This window comes from Eptesicus fuscus, chromosome 5 (assembly GCF_027574615.1).
Source record: "Eptesicus fuscus isolate TK198812 chromosome 5, DD_ASM_mEF_20220401, whole genome shotgun sequence".
NCBI classification, from domain to species: domain Eukaryota; kingdom Metazoa; phylum Chordata; class Mammalia; order Chiroptera; family Vespertilionidae; genus Eptesicus; species Eptesicus fuscus.
The window spans coordinates 11,334,428-11,355,663 of NC_072477.1; the positions used below are offsets into that span (position 1 = coordinate 11,334,428).

At 40.0% G+C, this 21,236-nt stretch overlaps 1 protein-coding gene across 1 annotated transcript in view; it reads right to left on the reverse strand.

The window, feature by feature from the left end:
• Window positions 1-3,210: 3,210 nt before the first annotated feature.
• TTC8 (tetratricopeptide repeat domain 8) overlaps window positions 3,211-21,236 on the reverse strand; it is a 35,210-nt gene continuing 17,184 nt past the window's right edge. The window contains exons 7-14 of the mRNA XM_008148411.3: window positions 17,895-17,980; window positions 13,788-13,875; window positions 11,406-11,516; window positions 8,117-8,256; window positions 6,633-6,807; window positions 6,231-6,353; window positions 4,289-4,372; window positions 3,211-3,784 (exon numbers count right to left, since the gene is read on the reverse strand). Of these exons, the coding sequence (XP_008146633.1) occupies window positions 3,668-3,784; window positions 4,289-4,372; window positions 6,231-6,353; window positions 6,633-6,807; window positions 8,117-8,256; window positions 11,406-11,516; window positions 13,788-13,875; window positions 17,895-17,980 (924 nt within the window). The 3' untranslated portion in view covers window positions 3,211-3,667. The remainder of the gene's footprint in view (window positions 3,785-4,288; window positions 4,373-6,230; window positions 6,354-6,632; window positions 6,808-8,116; window positions 8,257-11,405; window positions 11,517-13,787; window positions 13,876-17,894; window positions 17,981-21,236) is intronic.

Here is a 21,236-nt window from a genome sequence, read left to right on the forward strand (position 1 = left end):
AAGTATAATTGACATACAATAAACTGTATCTATTTAAAGTGTAAAATGGAATAAGATTGCAGTATGTATACACTGATGCAGTCACTACTGTAATTGAGATAACGAACATATCCATCACCCCGAAGTTTCCTCACGCACCTTTGTGAGTCCTCCCTCGCACTCCTCTGGAACCTTGACTAACAACAAGATTTAAAGGACGAGCAAAAGAAAAGGGATTAACCTATTAGGCAATTTGGAGTCTTTCATGAGATTGAGGGGTGCTCTGAAAAGTGGGAGAAGTACCCAGAAAAGTGATGGCACTAAAGAAGTCAAAGGAGAAGAGAACTTCGAGAGTGAGCCATGCAAATTCTAAGAAAGGTCAAGTGAGATATAGACTGAAAATGAACCACTGAGACATCCCATGTTCATAAACACACTTAATATTAAGATGGCAGAATTCCCCCAACAGATCTACACATTCAATAGAATCTGCTAATGGGTATGAGGCTTCTTTGGGGATGGTGAAAATGTTTTTAAATTAATTATAGTGATGGCTGCTCGGCTGCAAATATATTAAGAATCATTGAATGGTACTAAAGAGAATGGTATGGTATATGAATAATATATTTTTAAAAGGGGTTTTTAAAAAGCACCTCTGGATTTGCTCATTGGGAGTTATTAGTGACCTTAACGAGAGCAGTTTCCATAATGATGGGAGTACTAGAAAGGGGGAAGCTTTAGAAGGACTGTTATTCAGAGAGAGGGAGAGGGCGAGAGAATCTAATAGAGAGAAAGAAATGGAAGCTATTAGATCAGAGCAGGTGTGGGGCAGGTGGGGGTGGGGGGGGCAGTGACAGTGTGAAGTTCTAGAGCCCATTGAACTTGAGTTTCCAACACTGGGTGAGGGTCTATCTTTTCTCTGATTTAAAAAGGGGAAAAATTTCTCCCTGAAATCTGTCCAGGTCTGGCCTTTTCTTCCCTAAGATAATGTGGTTGCTTTCTCCAAGGGTTTCCATCATTGACATCTTACCAACCAATTACTCCTCATTAGTCAGGATTCGGGTAAGGGAAAGGATCAGACTGCAAAGAATATTATAGTCCCCAGTGATTATAATCTTTATTCTTTAATCTCAAAAATATGGCTTTAATATCAAGGAAGTAAAATGCCAGCATCTCTGAAAAATGTTGTATTTGCCAGCCAAAAAATAGGACTAATGCCATCTACATGGAAGAATATAAAACTGCAGTTATTTTCAAATTGCTAAATAAATCCCCTTTCCCCCCCCCCCCCCCCACTAATATCTGAGCCTAGATAACCATTTTGGAACTCTAGAACATATCCAAGGATTATTCCAATTAACCTATTCCCTAGAATTTATAACCATTTGGTTATGGCCTTTTACCTGAACTCAATTTCTGGGTTCATTATAGTCCAAGGTTTGAGTCCTACCACAGTATTTCTAAAATCTTTGTGTTTTTTCTGAATGCTTAAACTCAGTCCCAGCTGAAATCTCTTGACAAGAAATCCTTCATGTTAATAAAGAATTGGTTGTGGAAACTGCATTAAAAGGATAGTGACGTGTCATCTTTATTAATTTTCCTATCTCTAAGCCATACATTATATCCTGATGGGTGCGCTGATCCTGGGATTGGAACTGTAACAACAATTAGTACCATAGGGGACTGGTTCAGATGTGATACATTTGCAAAGGAAGAACTTCTAACCTCAGCAATTATTCAGTGTGGGCAGCCTTCTTGCCATATCTCGTTTTCATCAGCTGGAAGCTCAATTATGTTAATTTTGGCTTAACAGTGTGTATATGGGTTGAATACCTTTTTAGCCATGATAGAAGACCATTGTTAACCTCCCTTCTAGATGAATGTGGGCACAGAAGCCAGAACTGACGCAGTTCAGAAATAATTTTGTTACCAAGATGTATATAGCTCCTGACGCAGTGTTATGTCATCATTCTGCCCTCAGCCATCCTGACTCACTCTTTGCATTGGTGTTCACATTGAATTAGCATAAAGGCAGGACAAAAATATCTCTATGTCACCTTAGGAATACTGACTCATTTACTTTTTGTTGTGTGAATATTCCCTTATTATTCACTTTTCCCAATGCACATAATACTCATTTTAAGTGATCGTGGCTTTATTTACAGGAGAAACACTGCGAAGTGACCTAACAGAGTGGTTAGGAGCACACACTCAGGGGCCACACGCCTGTACTTACATCTCAGCTCTGCCACTTGTAACCGTTTGACCTTGGGCCAGCGGCCGGACTGGTGCCTCATTTTTCTCACAAGTAGAATGGGAATAGCAGCACCTCCCAGGACTGCAGTGGGAGTAGATGAAATAATCACATCAAGTGCTTAGAACAGTGCTGGGTGCACACACACCCTCAGTGTTAGCCACTGTTATCAGCTCTTCTTTTAAATTAACTGAGAAAACGGTTCACATTATAAAATGTCAATCTAAATACTAAGTACAGTACCTGGGCTGGAGGAAATTCTGAGCTAAACCAGCACTCGCATGCCCTGCAGAAGAAGGAAAGGTTAAAGCCTGAAGCTCAGGGTCAGGACCGTGGGTCCGTCATGGCTGTACCACCGGCCGCGGTGCAGCTCCGGACCCTGCTTCCTTCCTCTGCCCCTCGAAGACACTCTCCACGTATTCTCGCAAGTTACTTCCAGCCTCTAACAATCTATAATGCCTTGAATTCACATGGTCTTGTTCTGTCAGCTAGGCAGTACTATTTACACAAAGGAATAAGCATCTATAAAATAGTTTTCATGAAGTTAAGAAATGAAAAATAACATGGACAGATTCCAAAATCCAAAACGCACATTTGAGCGTCCTGTCCCCTTGACACACGACCTTGAACAAACACTTTAAGAAGAGCTCCTCTAACACAGTTCGGGGCCTGTCCGGGATTTACAACGCACAGAACTGGGACCTGGCCTGACCTGCCAGGGCTGAGCACAGGTGGGACTCCTGGCCTGTGACCCCATTTCTAACCCTCATGTTCTGACACTAACAGTGTGACAGCCCAAAAATAGCTTCTCAGGAACAAAACCAACGTGGTGGTGCATCATTTCAAATAAAATTAAAATGATGACTTGATTTCTAAGATTACTGACTTCTGAAAGATGTTTTTATCTGAACTCCCTGAAATAAGATCTCACAAAAAATAACAGAATGATGGTGTTTTACACACTGATTTATTTTAAAGCATAATGTATAAGAAAAGGTAGAGTTTCTCACAAAGTATCTGATAAATACTTTAAAGAAATCTCTAATTAGGGTAAATGTACACACTTTTAGCCACAAAAGTGTAATTTTAAAGGCAAATTTCAGACCTCTTTAGCTACATGATAGCTAATGGCAAGCTTAAGAACAGTAAAAAGGTACATTTATAAAACTTTGAGGAAATTTATGAAAATGTTTTATAAACATTATAAATAAACATCTATTATATAATGTGGGAGAAGGCTTCATGATCTACTTACAAATGCTGAAATCCTGCTTTTGTAATATTATAAAGTTATTATACAAGTTTTAATTTACATTCTTGTTTAAACTCCCTCACTAAGATCAAGCACAGGTTTGTATTCACATGTAAATAAACACATTACTTCTTCCCTCATATAATGCCCCATCATAAAAATACAGTTGGTCTCAGGAGCAATCAGAGCATAGCAAAATGCTGCTTTAACTGTTTAATTAAGTGCTGGGTGTCCACGTGATCTGGAAACGCGGCCTCAGACTTCCGAGCAGCAACATAGCTTCTCTGTAGATCTCCAATCTGCAAGAAAGACCAGGATTAAGACCACACAATAAAACTCCCGAAAAATGAGTAAGGGAGTCAAAACAAGACATACGAGTCCAAACTCAAAGGGTTCCTAAGGGTAAATTGCTTGATTATGCTATTTGGGATTTAGAATTTTTTCACCTAGATAACAATTCTGACTTGAAAAAATATGAGAAAAAGAAAATAACCAATTATATAAATGATTTCCTTGCTGTAAATGCCAATTACTGAATCCTTCCCAAACCCAGAAGCTCCTTAATGAGTATATTTTTAATGACTAAATGTCATATCTTAAAACATAAAATAATTCTTCTGCAATCCATAAAGGTATTAAGTTTAGGCAATATTCGGTGATAACGTTCTTTAAAGTTTATTACACTGTTCGTTAAGGGAAGACATACGTGTATATAATAATTGTGTTTAAAAAATCATTTCTTTCAGGAATGCCCTTATTTATCTGTATTTTTTTTAAACCAAAATGCTGTAGAAAGAGAATACCTTATCAGAGATTGTTGCAAAATTAAAATGCGGCTCATACAAGTGGGGTGCCAAAGATGACGCAGTTTGCAACAGTGCTCTTGCCTGTGGAAAGAAAAGAAAAACCAAAGGTATCTGAGCAGATGTCAGCACGGTATTTGTGATATTTTTATTTTTATTTATTTATTTATCTTTTATTTATTTATTTATTTATTTTGGTAAAGAATCCTTTACCCAGGATAGGACCTTAATAAATATGATGTGATAAATACAGATGACATTCCTCATGAAATACAACTTACTATTTTCCAAAACTAGATTAATACTAAAATGTTTCAAAATATGGAGAAAATAAGGGAACTGAAAACTTAGAGTAGATTGTTATTTGAGAACCGCTGTTCTTGTAAAGTTTATATTTCAATATGACAACTCAAAATATAATCCTCTCAATGTTAAAAAAAAAAAAAAAAAAGTCTTGTTAATCCAGTGTGTGTTGCTGTTGGCTGGGCTAGTGGGCTCCTAATGACCTGTTCTCTAATACAACAACAAACACACCTAAACGCCACAGCAAATTTCAAAGCTCCACGCTCTGTGCTGGGTGGCAGTGGGCAAGCAGTTTATTATTCTCCTTCCAGTGCCTGAGGGTCTCCTTGACACTGAAGTGCAAGATGGCCTTTCTAAGGAGGGGATGAAGCTGAGACCTCAGTGACAAAAAGAAAAGTCACTGCAGGATCTGCAAGAACTTTCCGAAGGCCCTAAAGTAAGGACAGTCCCTGCAGGTCTGCAGCGCAGCAAGGCAGCTAACGGGTCCAGAAGCCGGTATGAAAGGTGTGCAGCAGTCCTCCCTCATCCACGGGGGAATGCTCCAACACCCCCAGCGGATGCCTGAAACCAGGGACAGTACCAAACCCTGTACATTCTATGTTTTCCTCATACATACCTATCGATGATAAAGTTTAATTTATAAATTAGGCACAGTAAGAGGTTAACAACAATAGTAAAATAGAACAATTATGACACTATACATTATATAAATGTCATCTCTCTCTCTCTCTCTCTCTCTCTCTCTCTCTCATAACCAATCTGATAACTGAGACAGCTAAGTGACTGATGTGCAGCGTGGATACACTGGACAGAGGGATGATTCCCGTCCTGGGCAGGACAGAGAGGGATCGCACTCAGGATGGCGCTCAATTTAAGACTCATAAATTGTTATTCCTGGAACTTCCCATTGAACGTTTTAGGACCATGGTTGAGCGCGAGTAACTGAAACCGAAGAAAGCAAAACCGTGGAAAAGGAGGGGACTGCGCAGTGGCAAAAGGTGTGGTCTGAGAGGGAGCCAGCGGACACGTTCCACGGGCCTCCTAGGCCAAGGGCTGAAGTCCAGGTTTTACTTCCAGTGAAAAGAGAAAGCCTCTGAAGGATGCTCAGTGAAGTAGTAATAAAATAACCTTGTTTGTTTTTTTAAAATCCCTGCGGCTGTCCTGAGGAGGATGTCTTAGAGGGCACACTCACTTGCTGACTTGAAAACAAAAAGACCAGCAAGGAGACTCTTGTATTGGTCCAGGCAGGAGGTGGGAGAGGGTGGTGGGGGAGGAAGGTGGCCGGGTTCGGGACGAGGCTTGGAGGTCGGCCTGACAAGGGCTTGTCGACCATGCTGGGGACATGGGGTGGCAGGAGAGGCAGTCCGAACAAGAGGTTTCCAGGGTGCCCCCAGCATTCTGGCTTGAGCAGGTACAACATTTCCCTAAGACAGGGAAGACTGGGGGCTGCAGGTCTGTCCTGATAAACCAGGTGCTCTGTTTCGGAGACACGTGACTCGTGCCAGGTCACATCACTAACGCGTGACGGGCTGGGATTCAGACCCAGGCTCCCTGTTAAATTACAGCCTGCGGAGGTGCTGCCGGGACAGCTTTTCTTGGGAGACAGCAGCCTGTCCACTGTGCAGGGCAGGGCGCCGACCTGTTCCACGTGGCCCTTCCGCATCTCCAGCACGGCCAGGTTGTTGTAGGCCTCGGCGTGGTGGTTGTTGTTGACCAGAGCCAGCCTGAAGCACTGGTGGGCCAGACTCGTGTCTCCCACTCCCTGCAAAAGAAACGCACGTTTCCGCACACACCGACCCACACGCTTCCTCCTGCCACCTCCTCCCGTCTGAGCAACGAGTGCCAATCACGGGAGTCAAGCGGGGAATTGTATGGGAGAGGATTTAACTGGGAATATAAAGTGAGGATGGTGACTCTTAGAAACCTCCACATTGCTACCTAAGACTGCTGCCAAGCCCGGATTCACAATTCCTGAGAAGGCCTTCAGACTGACTTGCGCCACCTTTTGTACGACAGAAGTTGTGTGAGAGGAACAACATACCACAGCTATATGTCCCAGGTTGTACCAGACATCAGCTGCCTCTTCTTCGTTTTCGGCCAGAGAAAGGGCCCGCTCGAATGAGGTCAGAGTCATGTCGTACTGCTGGGCGTAGAAGCAGCAGAGCCCCAGGTTGTTGAAGAGCTGGCAGTTATAAACCCCCAGCTGCAGGAGGCGCCTTTTTGAGAAGAGAAGACATGTTTCGGTGCCAGACCAACTTTACAAATGTTCAGACACATGTATTTTTTACAAAGTTAGAAGTGAATTTATTTTATAATTTTAACACCCCCAAACAGAAGTAGAAAGTATTGCAGTTTATGAAAAAAATATCAAAGCAAATACAAAAGCATGCCTTTTTTTAATGGTACCCGTTATGGGAACTGTGTCCAGAGGCAAGGTCAGACACAACTTATCTAAGTTTTTTTCTCTCCAAAAAGCTTGGTTAGAGAATCAAAATAAGACAAAAATAGTCACATAAAGTAAAACCCACACATTTTTGCTTCATAACACTTTCGTACCCATAGGTAAGCTCCTAAACCTCCTAATCTAATTTGAGGATATTTAGCATTTACTTCCACGTTTTCAGCTGAGTTGGGTCCTGTTTTTGGCGATAAGTATTTTGTAGTTTAGCTGCATCTACCGACCTCCAACGGGCTCCCACCGAAGACAAGACCGCGACAGCTCAAGAAGCCCATTTGCTTCTACGCATCATTAATCCCACAGAACAAAGCACAAGAGCTCAAATAAGCAAATGAAATCCAGGCCAGCTGCCCTGAGGAACCCATGACCCGCTTGGGGGCAGGGGGACAGTCAGCTGTGTGAGACAAACAGCATCGATATTATCGCTTATATGTATCTGGGAAGAACTCTCGCCAGTTGCCAGTTACCTCCTTGTATATTACCTAAGGGCTGAAGAGGAAATCAACATTTAAAAATTCATCCAGAAACAAGCTGTAGGATAAAATAAGTCTGTGCTCAAAAGAAAACCAGAGAACAGGATTCATTTAGACTGAAAAAGTTTTTGGGCCAAAGTTGACAATACTTCACAAAACACGGGACGCTGTTTCAGGTCCCCATTGGGGCTCAGGACCTGGGGCCTGCTTCTCTTTGCAAATCTCACCCCATCTCAGCTTCAAGGCCGTTACATTACACAGAGTGGTATGAATGAAGGCAGAGATGGGGGGAGGAGCTTCCAGCAGCCATAGAACTGTTACCGGTCAATGACAAAATGGCTAATTCGTACAATGCCACAGGGTTAAACACTCAGGTGGTTATTGGGGGGTGTTTCTACAAGGTGCCAAATATCTGTGCATTTCCAAATTTTTAGAGGTCACTTTTAATGCTCATAAAACACTTGGGTGTTGGAGTTTCTAGTCTCATAAAGCCATGGCTTATCCACTATTTCTCTACATTTGCATTCCCTCTTGGTTACTGTCTCGCCAATATTCCACAGGAAAGGAGTCTCACACACTGAAGGTGGAACTCACCTGTAGAAGCGGAGGGCGACTTCTGGTTGATCAGAATAAAAATGGTTGCTCCCAATGCATGCAATGGCCTCCATGTGAGTGTTGTCCTGTTTCAAAACTTCCTTGTAGTATTCGGAGGCCGATGAGATATTGTTCATTTCCTATTCTCCATCAAGACAGAAGAGCAATCATTTTTTTAAATATATTTTATTGATTTTTTTTTTTTTTCAGAGAGGAAGGGAGAGGGATAGAGAGCTAGAAACATCGATGAGAGAGAAACATCAATCAGCTGCCTCCTGGGACCCTTCCGTCTGCAGGCCGACACTCTATCCACTGAGCCAAACCGGTCAGGGCAGAAGAGCAATAATTGACTGATATTGCCAAGATATTACTTTCTAACTGGTTTACATTCTCCCATTCAGTAAATATTTATTAAGAATCTACCAGACTCTTCTAGGCCCTGGGGACACAATATAAACTAAAAAGATAAAGTTGCTATCCTCAAGGAGACTGCATCCAGTAGGGAAGAACAACAAATGAACACACATGTGATGTGATGTTGGGCAAGGACAGGGATGGAGAGAAAAACAGAGCAGGGTGAGGAGACGGGAGGGTGCTGCTTCAGAAGGGCCGCGGAGGGGGTGTCATGGGCACAGGCCTGGGTGAAGTGAGGGGCTGAGACCGGAGCACAGCTGCTGTACATACAAAACATCTCTACCGCCACGTGCAGCTTAGGCTGCGATGCTAGGACAAACTTCACTAGTGAACGCCAAAGCCACTGTCACGTAAAGAGAAAAAGGACACGCTGGAAGTCTTCGTGCCGTAAACTATGCGCCAAGGGAAATGAACTGTAAATTCAAGGGGAATGCTGCATCCGACCAGCTCAGGTCTGTGCTTAGTCCTGATCACCCTACATGCGCATGGCACTGTCCCCACAAAGACGCTTTCCTCTCGACATCTTCCTTCCTCTGAGTGCGAAGCGAAATTCTCCTTTCCTCACCAAGCCCTCCCCTGTGCCGCATAACAGGCTATGTTCCTCCAACTCCTGGCCAACGCGAAGCAGGGCAAGGAAGAAGGTAGCTGGTTAAAGGGTCTGCGCCCTATCGCAGCCATGGCAGCAGTGACTATCACAGAGGCGTGGAGGGAACTCTGACCAGGTGTCCGTGTTCTCTCGGGCTCTCTGCCAGCACTTCCTGCCTAAGGAAGACCAGCAGAAGGACTGGGATGTGAGAAGGCAGAGCATGAAGTGCAAGAGCATCGGGACGGTCAACCCTGTGCACGAATGCCACTGGGTTCACAGCCCAATTTATTACCCTGCCTTCCCAAGCTTCTTGGTCAAAATTCTGTTCAATGTAGAGTCACACACGTAGAGATACAGAGATACAGAATTTTTATGGAATGATCAAAGTTTTCTATTTACATGTTTATCAAAACTGTATTTCAAAAACAACCTTTCCAGACAATTCAAAAATACTACTGTTTTTCTTTTTTTAAAGTGATGCGTGTTCATTACAAAAAATCTGGAAAATATTGAAACTGTAAAACCAAAAATAAAAATCATTCATATACTACTAGCCAGATATAGAAACTATTAATATTTTCCACTCTTTTTCTAACAAAATAATTTTTACAATATCATAACTAGCATTTCAAGGCATTTAAAAGAGAACAGAGGTGCTTCTATTAAATACTACATTGGAAGTCCTAAACAATAAGATATTTTTTAGTTTGGTAAAATAATTGAAGAAATGAAACCATTTGTAGCTGATGATTATTTTATTACTTAGAAATTTTAAGAGAACCTGTGGATAAGGAATTAAAATTTAAAGAGTATTTAGCCAGGTTGCTAGTATCAAATCTACTTTTAAAAATTAATGCATTCCTACTAACCAGAAATAATCAAACAGAAAATACAATAGAAAAAAGGATTCCAATCATAGTTATACGCAGGAATACATCTGTGCAGAAAAAATTAGCATAGCAGGTCTGAGACTGTTATTCCTAGAAAGGTCGGCTTACAAGGTTGGCCCCTGGGCGGCATCTCAGAACTTGGCTAGTTCCCTACACTGATATAAAACTTTCCCAAATAAGAGTGGTCACCTCACCTACACTGTGCAAACAATGTCGTTTTTGCTGAACACGTGTTTGACTTTTGGGAGTCTGGGATTTGGGTACGTGATAGGCAGCGGGTGCCTATATGACCAGCCCCTAGTAATAACCTTGTACACCAAGTCTCCAACGTGCTTCCCTGATAGACACGGCTTGGCACACGTGGTCATAGCCTGTGGCTGAAAGAATCAGGTGTGTCCTGTGTAGGTCCCTGGGGGGAGGACTCTTGGAAGCTCATGCCTGCTTTCCTCTGAACTCTGCCCCAGGTGCCTCTTCCCTTTGCGTTAGACCTTTCTAACAAATCACCCAAATTCAGGGTGGTTTTGGAGACCCCCAACAAAACATCTTTATGAGATAATGACAAAATATGTGCTGCAAAACAAAAAAGAGATCAAAATGAAAGGAGACATATTGAGAGTGGGGGAGAGATAGCCCACCCCACCCCCTCACTCTTGAATTCAACTCAAGTCCAATCACTATCCCTGCACAGTTATTTTTAATGGTTCTTGACAAGTCAGTCCTAAAATCAATATGGGAGAGCAAAGGGCCAAGAATAACCAATTGTGAAGAAGCATAGGTATGGGGAATTATTGTAAAGCTAAAGTAATTAGGCAGCAGGGAGGATATCTCAATGGGACTTTTCATGGAATTTGACAACATGACTGCTAAAATTTATAAAAAGTAAGCAAAGTCCAAAATAGCCAAAACATTCCTGATAATGATGAACAAAGTGCCCTACCAAATAGTAAGTTTTATAAAACCACAGTAATTAAGATGGTATAATATTGGCATAAGGTTAGACAAACAGACCAACAGGACAGAATAGAAGGCCCCCAATCATGTCTACCATATATAGAAAAAAAATTATAGTTGACATTATAGACCTTAGGAAAAGGTCCATAAATGTACAATAAATGTACTGGGACAACTAGCAATCTATAGAAACTAATTTAAATCCCTATTTCATACCATTCTCTATACATTTATGTATGTTTGAAATATTGCTTAAGAAAAAGTCAGCTTTACACTAAAATCTCTTACTAAAATACACTAAAATCTCTTACTCTGTTGGTAAACTACAGGCCAGCAGTCCTGGTTTTATAAATTGTTCTTCTTGCTAGGACCCCACAGGACAATGAGCTTACTTAAGAAACTTATAACCTCAATTTTACATCAACTTTTTGAATACTATGGACCTCACCTCATAGATCCTGGCAATTCCACAAAGTAGGGTTACTTCTCCTGGAAACTTATCTAAGCCTTGTTTGAAAAGGTTTAAAGCAGTCACAGGTTGATCCAATGAGGTGTAAACCTAAAACCAAGATACATTTCAGTAAAAGTACTGGTTCTTAAAATAATATAGTATTTCTTATGACAATCTGTTACATAATTGCTTAGTAACAAATTATCTCCTAGATATTACAGTAAAAATTGTGTAGGATTTCCAATAATGATGTTATCATTTTATCTCCACATGTTGTATATGAAGCATTCACTCATTTATTCCTTCAACAAATGCTTATTGTGGGCTTATTATTGTCACAAAGACTGAGCAGTGAGTAGACAAGGATCAAGGGAAACTCTTTTTAGGATAGAAGACATGACTATGTCTACAGGTTGGCCAAAAGAATCAATTATGAGACTGAAGTTGAAGACACAGGAGAAAGAAGGGAACAGGCGCTGAGAAAGAGCAGCAGGGGAGAGCTTGTGGAGACGGTGGTTTTGGAAAAGGACCCTCAGACTTGTATGCATGCATATTAGCATAACCAATGGACACAGACACCAGGGGGTGAGGGCATGAACGGGGGATGGCAGGGGGGGGACAATGGGGGGAATAAGGACACATATGTAATACCTTAATCAATAATTTTAAAAATATAGAGGGGAAACAGATTTGTGAGGAGTGTGGTCAGGATGTTGAGAGAGTTGGCACTTGATGGCTTTCACTTAATTAGCAATCAGGATATTAGCATGAATAACCCACATATTTAAAAGGAATCTCTAAATTAGAGAATTATTTTATGTATAGAAACATAAGATTATGGCTTTTTTCCTTCATGACCATGGTCCTCTATTTCTTCCTCCACAGCCAGTTTGTGCTTTGAAGAGGCCCAAATAGATACACAGAAAACTGTTTACAGTGTTTATTACCAAAATATAAGACTAGAGAGCAAGTATGGGTGAAAAATTTTTCAACTTTTACCTTATATATTTTTTAAACTTCTTTTTAAAATATAATAAATTATATAATTTAATATGCTAAGTAATATAAAATATTGAATAATTATTTTTAAATTAACCATCTAGAATTATAATAATTCTGTTCCTAAAATCTGCTGATCCCTATTAGCTAACAATCATTCCTTCATATATTAAAAGAATAATTAAATTTTACCTCTATACAGTCATGCAGACAATGGATTTAAACAAATTAACTTATGGAAAAATAAGTCAAACTATATAGTTAACAATAGTTAAAATTAAAAGTACATTTCTTAACCATGTGGTGAGTGGTTATCAACAAGATAGTAGTCAAATAGTAGGACCTGAATTTTAATTTCAAGCTGTCAGAAAAGTTTAAGTCTACTGTGAGTCTTAGTAACTTCTTTAAGAGTTGAAGTTTACTATATAAGGTGCAGTAGATTTAGATACCAGACAGTTCAAACATGTTTGGAAGCACTGTACACGCACTAAGATGAGCACACTAAGTTCACAACACAGCTTCCATTTGTTTTTTTCAGTATGCTAATGTTTAATGCCTATTTACGAGTAGTAGCCCTTCCGTGTATATCTCATCTTCTTTTCAACCTCCTTCACCACTCTTTACAATTGAAAAAATTCTTAGAGGTACGGCACGATGACATCATAGCCACCAATTCATCAAATGTATCGTTCAAAGTAGCCTTGGTGAGGGTCAAGAAGTAACTTTACCCCAATACTGAGATTCTAGTATGAGGCAGGGAGTAGGCTCCGGAATCAGAAAGTCCTGGGCCTGAATGCTGGCTCTCAACAGCCAGGTGACCCTGAAATCTCACTGACCCTCCCAGACCTCCTTTTCCTTAAGAGCACAAAGGACATACTGAAACCTACCTTGTGGAGTTGCTCTAGGGGTTAAATGAAATGCGTATGGAACAGAGCTGATACAATTCCTTACACTGAGTAGGTGGTCCACACATGGGAAATACTGTTTTTGTTATCACAGCAGAGCCAAGAAGTAAAGGACCTATATAAGAACAACCCTTGTTTAGCAGTCTGCTTAGGTGGGAGACAGTGTGTTGTTAAAAAAAAGGGGAGGGGGGGCTCTATGGAGCCTGCACCCATAAGGGTGGTAAGCCCGTGATATTTTCTTCTGCTCTAATGGGCAATCTTCCAAAGGGGTTTTCTTATTTTTCATCAATTTCTCCTGAAATAGTTCTTCTCTATATGGTCTCACATTTTCCCTTGCTAAAAAGAAAAATAAGTTATGTCTGAAGGTATTAGCTTGCCAAAATATTCCTGAAGAAACTAGCAACTCTCCCCATGCGCTGGCCAGAATTTACACAGTTCTGAGGAGGCATATTCCACTCAGATTAGGAACACTTACTTTTGCCAAGTAGAGAAATGTATCTACCATTTCCTGCTGCTTCAGAGCTGATTTAAACTGCTTTTCTGCTTCGCGATACATTCCTAACCTAAGAAAAGCCATTAAAAAATTAGGCATGCATCTTAAAAATAAATACTCTACTATGCATTCATACCCTAAGGATATGGACAGAGACAAATAACATTTGTAAGAGTAAGCACGTAAAAAGAAGGTAATGTCCCCCCCCACACACACATATATTAATATTAACATGTAGTTTATATAGTTTAGTAAAACATTGTCTAGTTCCCATATTCACTGTCTATCTAACCCTCAAATGCTGTGTAGAGTCTGCTGCAGTCTAGGCACAGCAGGACCAATAGCTGCTGGTGAGCCAGGTCATACGGGTTCACCGCCCAGAGAGCTTATGATCAGCGGGACATATGGCAAGTGACCTGGATAAATGCTTAGAGTCTCTATTTTACTGGAAGAACTAAAGGATACCCTTTTCTTAGAAAACATCATTTGCTCTGAGACAAAAATCCCAATTTTAAAACCATTTTTAAACAATTTTGATGTAAGTACTAACAGCCACTTGAGTTGATAGCTATACCATTTTGTTATTCTAGAAACATTTTCTTTTCCTCTTTTGGTGTCTGATGCTGACTGTCCTAGCCTACCACTGTGAGATTTGTTCCTTGCCTAACTGTAACTTCCCTGGTGTCAGCACCCACCTCTTCTGCCCGGGAAACATTTCATTACCACTAACTCAATCATTACAGCATACTCAGCCTGTCTTTAATTACGTTTGTTGGGCTTTCTTATAACTCCTCCTCCTCCCACCCCCCGAGCCTTCTAAGAGCTCCTTAGGCACTTTAATATTGCTTTTATTTTGTGAAATAAAGTCAGGACAACACACAGTATGTTCCACTGTGCTACTTTCACTTAAAGGCTAGAAAAGATAGCTTTGATCTCTTTCCTAAGCCTCAAGCATTGGTGTAGCTCTACCCCAATAGCTACTGGAAGACACAGGATTAAGGGGGTTAAAAGTGATCCCAAAAAAAACTGGCCTAAAGTTAGAGGATATATGATACAACAGAAGCCCCCCGTTCTCAAAGATTTCACAACTTTTATAAGGAGTAGTTATAAAATTTTACCAAAGATGCTAAAAGTTCTGGAAAACAGCATATTTATGTACATAACTTGAACTAAACATGCAAGTCTGAAACACATGGCTGAAGTTCATCACTGACTTCCATGAACACCTCATTATTCACGAGAGTCTGTGTATTTTTATTTTTATTTATTTTATTTTTTTATATTTTATTGATTTTTTACAGAGAGGAAGGGAGAGGGATAGAGAGTTAGAAACATCAATGAGAGAGAAACATCGAACAGCTGCCTCCTGCACACCTCCTACTGGGGATGTGCCCACAACCAAGGTACATGCCCTTGACCAGAATCGAACCTGGAACCTTTCAGTCCACAGGCCGACGCTCTATCCACTGAGCCAACCGATTAGGGCGAGTCTGTATATTTTTATCTAGTAAGTTGTCTCTTTCCAAAAATGATTGCAAAGGGATTACAGAAAAAAAAAACACATATAAACAAAAATATGAAAACAGAAATAACTTTTAAAAAAAACCAAGGAGATGGAAGGATAAACCAATTAAAAACCAAAGCAATCAGAGATACTGAGATACCCAGAAACCAAAGAAAAGGAAGTCTTTTATTACTGCACCCTTAGGAGCTCATTTCTTCTAGTACTAGCAAAAGGAATGTACCTCCTGGGTTCTTGTGCAAAGGAAATGGAGTGGGCCATGTACACAGCAAGTATAATGAAAACATCAGTCAAATTCATGAACACAGGCCAATGTCAGAATCAGAGTCCAGAGATAATCCCCACCAACTGCCAACGTTTTCTCCGCAATTTAATTCAATAATTGTCAAGCACCAACTGCATGCTCATTTCATGATGGTAAGAAGATGCAAAAGTGAAGATAACAACCATGTCCCAAAGGCACCAATAAAGACTGAAATAAAATATGCTCACAGGTAAACTTGGTATCATGGCAATGAGAACAAAAGGTGCTTGGAGAGCTCAGAGGAGGAGCGAACCAAGGTAGTTTCAGGGAGGAAGCAACAGACAAGTTTTGACCGACAGGGTGAGGTGAGGGTGATGGGACATTTCAGACAGAAGCAAACTATCAGAATAAGCACACAGACAGGCAAGTGCAGAGCATGGTGGGGGATGCCAAGTTGTCCTGTCTTAGCTGAAAAGGAGGACACAATGAGGAATGGGAGAGATGAGAGATGCGGGCAAACATGCAGCCTGAGACAAGACCTGGGGTACCACCCCTAAAACCCAGACTTCATTCTAAAGGTAATGAACGTGAGCCAAAGAAGCCAACAAGAGCTGTGCTTCACAACAGTGCATGGACAGCAGGAAAGACTAATTGAGGCCAAAAAAAAAAAAATAGTAGCAGACAATTCAGGCAAGAAGCTCATGTAATGATTCAAACAAATGACACTAAATGCCAGAATGAGGGCATGGGTGGGACTGGGTAGTACGGGAGCAACTGTGAAAGCTACTGCAGAGGAAGGACCAGAAGAACTAACTGGTCAGGAGCAGAAAGACGGAAGTCGGTTTGGGGCTACATCGCCTGGTAGTCCATCCTTGGCCTCCCCAGTGGAAATTAGGAGCTTTCTCTAGGTTCCCACTGCACCTGCGCCTGCTTCCATCACAGTGGGAACCGGGCTTACTGTTGTCTACTGTCCTCTCTCCCCACTGGCCTGTAAGAAACTATCATTTAAAGGAAGAAGCTCCCTAATGGGAGAGTAAATGAATGAGTGAATGTTATATCCATAATAAAGATGAGAACCTATTAAGGAACAGAGAACGATAATATGAAAAAGTACACTCATTTAAATGCCATCCTAAATGGATGGCAGAAGGAATCTGAGTTGTGCTTATCTTTAATTATTAAAGATTTCTGAAGGTCTTGCTAAGACGCTCAAGATTTCAAGCTTGTCTTCAGAAACCATATTCATGAGTTTAATGTTACAATGATCTAAAATTACCTTTTAACAGAAAATACTTCCTCAACCTAACAACAGGAAAAAATACTTTAGAGTTCTATGTGAAATATCTAAACAGATAGTAGTCTTAAAAGAAAAGGCATCCCTTTGGTTCCATTTATATAGTTCCTTTTCCTCACAATGTCTGCCTGAAAACTAAAAAATTGAAGGATGGTAACAGTAATCAGTTTACCTTGTTTCATTTTGTTTTTTAAATATATATATACTAGAGGCCTGGTGCATGAAATTCATGCACTTGGGGTGGGGGTGGGGTGGTCTGTCAGCCCAGCCTGCGCCCTCTCACAGTCTGGAAGCCCTCAGGGGATGTCCGACTGATGGCTTAGGCCTGCTCCCTGCTCAGGGAATGTCCAATTGACGGCTTAGGCCCGCTCCCCACCACAAGGAGTGGGCCTAAGCCAGCAGTTGGACATCCTTAGTGCTGCTGCAGAGGCGGGAGAGGCTCCTGCCACCGCTGCTGCGCTCGCCAGCCGTGAGCCTGACTCAGGGCTTCTGGCTGAGCAGCACTCCCCTGTGGGAGTGCACTGACCACCAAGGGACAGCTCCTGCATTGAGCATCTGCCCCCTGGTGGTCAGTGCGTGTCATAGCAACCAGTTGTTCTGCTGTTTGGTGGATTTGCATATTAGCCTTTTATTATATAGGATGTTTATTTAGAGAGGAAGCGAGAGGGAAAGAGAGATAGAAACATCAATGAGAGAATCATCGATCAGCTGCCTCCTGTATGCCCTACACTGGGGATTGAGCCGCAACCTGGGCATGTGATCTGATCGGGAAAAGAATGAGTGATCTCTTGGTTCATAGGTTGATGCTCAACCACTGGGTCATCTCTGCTGGGCTAAAATTATATTATTCTAAAGGTGTCAGTTCTTTGTGCCACCCTGTGATTGCTCAGTAAATTCTTTCTCAAGTAAGCCAAAGATATTTCTTCATGAGAAAAATCTATCTCCCACTCCCAACCCCCAAAATTATCAGGTTTGAGACTCTAAAATATGTTGCCACTTCTAAGCCCTTCCCAAACAATCAAATTTTACCTGTAGTAACATTTTCCAATCTGCACTTTCCACCACCAGTCCTTGTACTGAGAATGCTCTGTGGAAAGGGCAGCCAGATCCAAGGCCTTGGGAAACAAGTCGTTTTAGGTTAGGATTTTCTCTTCTAACAATAAACAGAAACAATAAATAATGAAATCAACCATATAATTTGCATCAATCAAAGCATGCATTAGAAATCAGACAGCAACTCAAGTTGCTCATGTTTCCAGATGGCCCCAGGAATTTTCCCCAAATAATCAGTTCCAGACCAGAGGGCTGACAGCAGATGACAAGTAAACACTGCTTAAAGGGAAGCAGATGTACAACATATTTGAATACAATTTTAATATACAAGGCACAAAAGTGGTATTTTAAAAATCCATACATTTTCACCCTCTCCCCACCATTTATCTACTGTCTAATGATCCAAAACGCCTCCCAATTCAGTGTTAGTCAAGCCTTCAGGGTGTTAACCTGGTCCAACCGCAGGCTCCACTTTAATAGAGACACAGAGAAACAGAAAAAGATCAAGGAAGCAAGTAGAAAAGGGTTTGGAAAACAGGATCATGAAGAAGCTGGGGTACTTGGGTAACGATCATCTTCAAAAACCTTCATTCCATTATTCTGACATCACTTCACATTCCAATAACTCTAAAGGTCAGATTTTCCTTTGCTGCAGACTGAAAAAAATCCCCTTAGTTGCTTTCATATTTTACATGTGTTCCTCCCATCTCTCTTGTGTCTTTTAGTTTGTTCTTTCTAGTGTTTATTTAAGATGTGGCAAAAAATGACTAAACAGGAATGAGAATTTTATACAGAGGAAGTAGAAACCATTTGGATAAGAGAAAAGCAAATCAATCTTTACATAGATTTGAAGCTCATAGAAAATTTGAAGCTCATGCAAAGATTTGGTGAATAAAAACTCAGGTTATTAGTTAAAAGAGAATTCTGATTTTTTTAAGTAACACTTATTGTTCTTTCTCTCAAGGTTGAAAAACTTATTCTTTAAACAGTGTTAGCATAATGATGGCCAACACTTCAGTTAAAGGAACTTAGATTTTCAGTTCTGTTACCTCAGAATATATCCCATATTATTGTCCATTTCTTAATATTAACCTTTTTCTGAAATAAATGCCAGAAATATTCCTTGGCTCTCCTACTGTAAAACTGATAACATTTCTTTGTGTTTCCCATCTTCTCTTGCTCCAGGGGAAACTTTTAAATAAATATGCAAACTATTTTTTTTTAAAGTGGTGTCCCCATGCTGGGGTTCTAATAGACTTGAAAAATCAACACCTCTACTTGAAAGCTATAGGTATTCAAAAACAAGACACATATAACTTTCATATGCTTATTTTTCTTTTTTTCCCAAGTCAGAAATAAAAATGGAAGCAAAAAAAAAAAATGATGGAAAAAGTGTAACTTCAATTAGCATTATCCCTGGAAATCATAGAAAAACGTATTTTCAATCAGCTAAATTCAGGGGTGTACAGTAAATATCTGCATACATTAATTTTAACTTAATCTTTATAAAGATCTCTTCCAGCAAATAGATCAGATTCACTCTCATGTTTAATCTAATGACTTCTATTTTCAGAAAGATGTCATTCTAACTTTTTTACATTTTTTAACTTTCCAAGACTAGACTCGGTGCTTATTCCAGGCTACTGATTTTGCTCACATATGGCCCTGAAACACATCCTCCTAAGTAGGATCCCCATGTTTGTGCTAACCCAATTAAGGAAATTAATATGAATTATTGATATAGAGTAATAAAAATATACATGTAAATGATCATTCTTCATATGAAGTCTGAGGCTGCACTAGACAAAACCATTGGTGACCATTTCAAAAGAGCCCCATGTTCCCTGAGACAGGCACCCCTTCGGACACAGCTCTCGGGCTCTGATATGCTGCCGTGCTAAGTAAGAGGCACTGAAGAATTATCTATTGATTTAACTAATTCTATTCTTTATTTCTTACTTATGTTGAAAAGAACTTAAGCACCAAACAAAATTATTATAGTAATAAGATTCATATTAACAATTTTAAATTTTTAAGTGGTGACAGAAAATCTATATTATTTCTTTAAAGTCCCAATTTTTTATTTTTTTATTTACAGTTTACATTCAATACTATTTTGTCTTAGTTTCAGGTATAGCATAGTGGTTAGACAATCATATATACTTTACAAAGTGCTCCTCCAATATTTCTAGTACCCACCTGGCACCTTATATAGTTATTGCAATATCATTGACTATTCCCTATGCTGTACTTTACATCCCCATGACTATTTTGTAATACCAATTTGTACTTCTCAAATCCTTCAACTTTTTCACCCAGTCCCTCAAACCTCCTCCCCTCTGGCAATCTTCATTCTAAAGTACCAATTTTTAAAAATAAATGACTATGTATATTTAAGGGCCTTTGAATAATTAACCAATATAGAATCTCAATAATAAAGGCTGAAAAGATCATAAATAAAAGCCATAATGCATAGAAGTCCATAAGCAGAGTCTTCAGCAGATCTACACATCATGTTTGTGAAAATGTCCAACTGAGCACCCCAATTGCTTTCCTAATAGGACTCCAACCAAAAATGTAAAAAAAAAAAAAAAAGTCGTCCTTTCACTATTGGTATAGTTATGACAACTTCAGGATGATGACATTAAAGAGCATTTAGAAATAAAGATTCCTGAATCACCAACTTTATTTTGTCAATGCTGTCAAATTGCCCCAAAAAGGGAGGGGAGGAAGGGAAGATGTTAAGAACTCCAAGGCAGAAAAAACAGTTTCCATAGGACAACTTTACTTTTCCTTAACACTGAAACATCACTTCATAACATTCTCTAAAGTTATCTACAGTATTCTCCATATCTGTCTATAGACAAATACAGAATCACCCACCCACATGCCATTTTAGATTTGTTAATATTGGCTTCCCCACAAATGGAAAAAGTATTAAGAATTCAAAGACAGAAATATAGTTTTCCATAGAAGAGCAACTTGATTTTTCTTGACATTTAAATACCATTTTACAGTATTTATCTAATATTCTCTAAATTTGTGTGAAATACTTTATTTACAAAGAAATTTGGAGGCCACCCAAGTAACCAGTGTAAAAGCACCTCTGATTTCTTCAGCATGTTGAAAAACAGAATTCCCTTTTTTCCCCAGCTAAGTTGCAAAACATTCATAAAAAAAAAAAAATGCTTCTGGTTCATTATCACTTCTTCCATTCAGAAAATAACATTGGTGGGAAAATCTAAAATGACATTTTAGCCCTAGCTGGTTCGGCTCAGAGGGTAGAGCGTCGGCGTGTGGACTGAAGGGTCCAAGGTT